The following is a 6,032-nucleotide window of genomic DNA, read 5'->3' on the forward strand; positions in this document are numbered from 1 at the left end:
AAAATTAGCATAAAAATCAACAGAAACCGTAATGATAAAGGTATAATGATATAAAAAAAAAAGTAGTAGTAGTAGTATAGTATAGTATATATATAAATAGTCAATGAAAAAGATATTGCGAAGGAATAAGGGTTTAATAGTGCGACAGGAATCCACGATCTCGGTTCAGTCCTTTGTTTATAGAGTCAAATTTATTAATCATTTTTTGTTCAGAGATCATTCTATCAAATCTGCTTTTGAAGTTCTTTTTCTGTAGCACTGATAATTTAAGATCGCGTATGCTATGTCCTGGGAGGTTGAAATGTAATCCAACAGGTTTATCATGCTATGTCTTATATCAGATTTGTGTCCATTTATCCGTTTGCGTATCGTTTGTCTCGTTTCTCCGATATACTGTATATGGTGTTAGGACATTGAGGCATGATATAAGGTATATTATATTAGATGTAGTACAGGTGTGGCTTCCCTTGATTTGGTAGGTAGATTGGTTAGGTCCAGATATTTTGTTATCAGTGTTAATGTGTGGGCATAGTAAGCAACGTGGTTTATTGCAGGGTAGAGTTCCGTTATGTTGGTCTGAGTTGCTAAGTTTATTGCATGTAATAAGCTGCTTGATGTTGGCTGGTTGTCGGTATGGTATAATGGGTTTCTCAGGAAAGATCTTGGATAATGTGTTGTCTTCGTTGATTATTGGTTGCAAGTCATTAATGATCCGTTGTAGTGGTTTAAGATGCGGGCTATAAGTGGCTACCAAGGGAATGTATTTATTAGTTGTTTTCCTTTTGTACTGAAGCTGTGTGTCCCTAGGTATTCTTTTAGCTTTGGTGATTTGTTCGTCTACGATCTGTTGTTGTGGATTCAGAAAATGTCCGTCTTAAGTTTTCTAACTTGCTATCTCTGTCATCTAAATCTGAGCATATCCTGCTACATCGTAGCGCTTGACTGAAAACTATCGATTTAGAAGTATGGGGAGGATGGAAACTTGAAGGGTTAAGATAGCTGCACTTGTCGGTGGGTTTGCGATATATTGAAGTTTTGATTTTCCCTGAAGCTGACAGTTGTGTCTAGAAAGTGGACTTCTTCGTTAGAGTGTTCGATGGTGAGTTTAATGGTGGGATGGGCGTTATTTAATCCTCTGTGAAATTCAAGTTCGGCTAGAGTATCAGTCCAGATCATAAATATATCGTCTATGTAGCGGTAATAAACGAGTGGTGATGATGAGTGTGCTAGAAAATTTTGTTCCAGGTTGGCCATAAAGAGGTTAGCGTATTGGGGTGCCATGCATGTTCCCATAGCTGTTCCACAAATCTGCTTGTATAGAGAATTGTTAAACTCAAAATAATTGTGAGCGAGAACAAATCGAGCAAGTTCAGTAGTAGCTGCCGTAAGTAGATTATCAGGTAGTATGTTCTTGATTGCTTGGATACCATCCTCGTGAGGGATATTTGTATATAGCGAGGCGACATCCATTGTAACCAGAATCGTGTTGTCCAGTAGGTTACTAAATTGACTGAGTTTGTTCAGGAAGTCTGTGGTGTCCTGTAAGTAACTAGGTGTCGATGTAGCAAATGTTTTCAGAACATCGTCAACAAAACCTGATACAAGTCCTGTGAGAGTTCCAATGCTAGAAACGATTGGTCGTACTGGATTTCCTGGCTTGTGTATGTTAGGAAGCATATAAAATGTCCCGGGGCAGCTTTCTGCAGGGATAGTCGTGCTGAGTTGTTTCCTGATGTCCGGAGGGAAAGATTGAATTAGTTGTTTGAGTTCATTGTGGTACTTTTTTGTTGGGTCATCGTTGAGTGCAGCGTAAAAGTCAGTATTACGCAGTTGCCATGATGCTTCATTGATGTAGTGAGTCCGATCCATAATAACAGTAGCTCCACCTTTGTCGGCTTGTTTAATCACTATGTTGTCGTTGTTCTTAAGGCTCTTAATCGCATTTCTCTCACTAGATGTAAGGTTTATAGCGTAGGCGTTGATGTTTGTTTATTATTTCAGAACGAACTCTGTTTAGCATTTCTGCCCTCTGGTGGTGTCCAAATAGATTGAGTTTTGCAGAGTCTCTTGATAAAGGTACTAATAATAATAATAATAATAATAATAATAATAATAATAATAGTGTAGTTTTATATAGCGTACATATCCATCTAATGTAAGATGCTCAGGGCGCTTGAAATGTAGACTAGGAACTCGACCAATGACTTTCTTCGCCCCTAAGGGTCCCTTCGTGTCTGTGCTACCCGGTAACCCGGTACCAGCAACTCTCGTCGTCCAGCGCTTCATGCCCTGTCTCTTATACACATCTAGATGTGTATAAGAGACAGACGGTGTATAGTCCTTATCCGAGAAGACTTGTTCTACCACCAGAACCATAGGCGAGCGTGCCGTTCGAACCAGCGCCGATATTATGGCTATAGTTTGCGGCGTCCCTGCTAACCACTCGGCCATTCGACCGAATTAATATCAAAATATTGAATCCCAACACGATGGCGTGTATTTCAATACTTGGAGTATGTATTATACTTTCCAATATAAACAAAGTATACATTAAATGTAGCTATTCATGCCTCGTGCATCCCTCGTAGCGCAAATCAATAGGCCTACTACTACTCTTGCACAACAAAGTATGATATTTGGTTTTTTAGCATCTACTAATCTTGTACATAAATCTTCAATTTCCAACGTACGCTTATAATAGCAACTTCGTTACCGGTGGTCTTTACAAATACCGAACGTCGAACTTTTAACAGCTCATTAAACTGACCTTAAATAGCGCCCTCTATAATTTCTGTCCTAATTGTATGGGAATAAGGGAGCTTCGCAAAATAAAGCAACGCGTATAAGAGTGGACCACGCGATGCGATTAAAGGCAGTTTGATATGGAACGCCAAAAGGACAAATTACAAGTGGCGCAGTGCAAAAGTCAAGTGGCACAGTGCAAAACTAAAGTGGCACAGTGCAAAACTAAAGTGGTGCAGTGCAAAACGAAAGTGGCGCAGTGCAAATCCAAATGCGTGTGCTGCTACTTGAATTTTGCACTGCGCCACTTTAGTTTTGCACTGTGCCACTTGACTTTTATTCTATTAATCAGGGTTGTTTGTTGCACTTTTGCCTTTCTTGTCTTGTTTTAATATAAGTGAGCCTACACACTGCAATGCAGTCCAAATAAAGCTGAGGATATTAAGAAAAGAATGGAATCACCAGCCTTCGTGAATTTTGTAGGCATAGGGTGGAGGTAGGCACAGAATTATGTGTTCTTGATATTTTTATTCATTTATTTTATTAGGTTTGATGCCAAAATTTGCGTTCCATACAATATCGCCTAAAGTAAATTAGTATTAAATATTAAACCTGTGTATTTCAGTGTCCAATTGTTGATGTAGATGATTGAGGAATAGGATCCTAATTAATTACATGTGTAAATGGTGATTTAAAAAGGAGATAGAACATACTACTAAAGTGGGATTTAATTTATTTCCAGAACATTCAATAAAAGAAAGAAAAATTCATTCTCTTGGGCTACACTATACTTTTGCGAATGTGTATGTAATTATTGTTTTAATTTGTCTTTGCCTAAATATAGTTTGAGGGGTCGCACAAGAATTTGCCCGACGGGGGCCGAGGTTCCCTATTGGGGGATATGAATAATAATAATAATAATAATAACAATAATAATAATAATAATAACAATACAGGCCTACCTAGTAAAAATTAGTTAATTTCCATTTTAATGCCAAATTGGCGTTCCATACAATATCCCCAAAAGTCAAGCAGCACAGTATAAAATTCAAGTGACGCAGTGCAAAAGTCAAGTGGCGCAGTGCAAAACTAAAGTGGTGGCACATGCATTTTGAGTTTGCACTTCGCCACTTTAGTTTTGCACTGCGCCACTTGACTTTTGCACTGCGACTGACTTTTGCACTGCGCCACTTGTAATTTGTCCTTTTGGCGTTCCATAGTTTAATCCCATAGTTGGTCACGCGTTGGGATTATTTTCCTGGCTACTCCACTTCGTAGTGGGGAATTGATAACAGGCTTAGTGTAAAAACCCAATTAACACAAACAAAAACGTCTCGTATAAAAATAAACTCTATTGGAAATAACGCAAGCTCACGTTATATTTCTGAGAATAATTTAATAATTTATCGAGATTATCGTCACCGTTACGATCAAAACCAACAGACAGCAGAAATATAATAATAATAATAATAATATGTCGTTCTTATATAGCGCTTCATGCCTTTACAAGGCCTCTAAGCGCTTCACAATACTACCCCGGTCATTGGATCAAACACATATGGAACACATTGAAACACCAAATTAAATTAGTAAATGAAAATATATTATCATTCAATAAATTGCAGCTAGTAATCAGCGCAGGTTGGTACCTACCAGGTACCCACTTGTACTCCTGGGTGGAGAGAGGCAGGTACCCACTTGTACTCCTGGGTGGAGAGAGGCAACCGTAGATAAAGTGCCTTGCCCAAGGACACAAGCGATTTGCACAGCCAGAGTTTCGAACCCCTGACCTCAAGGTTGGGAGTCTAAGCCACAACCCTGACTCAGAAAAATTACAGAGTAAAATTAAAAAACGAAAACAGGCAATTTTTATGAATTTTTGTTAGGCATAATTATATCTTTTTTACAGTTAGTCTTTAAAATTATCATTTCTTATATCGTTTAGTATTAAGATTATTAAATAAAACTGTCTAGGACGACAGTAGGCCTACATTCGATCATGAACGTAGATAGGGTACACTTCCTTCAGTGTTAGCGAAATACAAAAAAAATAATGAACTTCATATTAGTACCTTTATCTGATATAAATGTGAGCAGTTGTCCTAGGCCTATATGTTATCTATTTTAATATTGATTAATCTGGAACTTTGATGGAACAGTATATCCATTGTATGTGACGAGAAACGTTTCAAAAAGAGCAAAAAAAAATTTCTCCAGCTAGCAGTTAAGGCCAACTCAGACAGCGTCGTACGACGCAGCCCGACGCGATGGTGTGCGTCGGGGGCAGTCGCGTCGTAGAATATTAAACATGTTTAATATTTCTCACGACGGCTCAAGACTGTCCCCGGCGATGAATCGGGTCGGGCTGCGTCGGCCGACGCTGTCTGAGTTGGCCTTTACATGCACTGCTCTCACCCCTTTCTACCGATGAAACACATGTTTTGATGCGGCACAAACTAGACTCTATTCTATTTCAATGTTGATTAAACTCGAAGTTTAGTGTAAAAGAATATATTTATTATATATGATTATCAGGCTCTTTAAAAAAACGTATTGTATTGTATACTGTAAAATATTGTTTTCTCTAGATTGCTGTTCAATGTATTACTTTCACCCCTTTTCAAACAGCGAAGCACATGTTTTGATGCGTCGTTGATTAACCATGGACTCTACCATTCCATATGGGTTATTAATTTTATAATAATTTTTCAAAATAATTAAATTTAAGATGTATATCATTAAATCGTTTTTAAACGCTTGAATGTACCAAATGACTATGTTATTTTACTACAGGGATTTTAATTTCATTTATAAAACGCACTGGTAATGTATAAAAGTAGTTTTCAATTGTTGATACCGGTATGCCACGGCGTATCAAGTGGACTTGGAACGTCTTCCAGGCTTGCAGTGTACTGCATCACCGGCTGGAAGTTTAGGGCCTGTGGCAGCGTGACCACTGCTTGGATATTTACCCAAGATCTTGGGTATTTTGACTTGGTCTTGGGTTCGTGGGTATTCCGTTCAAATCCTTGGGTATTTTATTTTTATTAAGAAATTAAATATTTTTGTCATAGAGGAAGAATTAAGAAGTAACAAAGTATATTTCAGTCCATTCAAGTAAGCAAAACTCAACGAAGTGCACATAACATTGTTAATTGACTGTTAATAAACACGGGTTCAGAATTGTTTATTTGTGATTTGTGTTGCCATTGATCATACCTAATTAATGCATTACATAATAAAACTTGATCACTGATTTACTGATAACACTGGCCGACTGAGAGCGTTTT

At 37.9% G+C, this 6,032-nt stretch overlaps 1 protein-coding gene across 1 annotated transcript; it reads right to left on the reverse strand.

Annotated features, from left to right (window-relative positions):
- Positions 1-990: 990 nt before the first annotated feature.
- Positions 991-1,869, reverse strand: LOC117111097. Its single transcript, XM_033253981.1, has one exon. The coding sequence runs from the start codon at positions 1,867-1,869 to the stop codon at positions 991-993; it is 879 nt and encodes a 292-aa protein (XP_033109872.1).
- Between the last annotated feature and the right edge of the window lie 4,163 nt (positions 1,870-6,032).

Source organism: Anneissia japonica, unplaced genomic scaffold, assembly GCF_011630105.1.
Source record: "Anneissia japonica isolate Jap-2015-1 unplaced genomic scaffold, ASM1163010v1 scaffold287985_len465408_cov153, whole genome shotgun sequence".
Lineage (NCBI taxonomy): Eukaryota > Metazoa > Echinodermata > Crinoidea > Comatulida > Comatulidae > Anneissia > Anneissia japonica.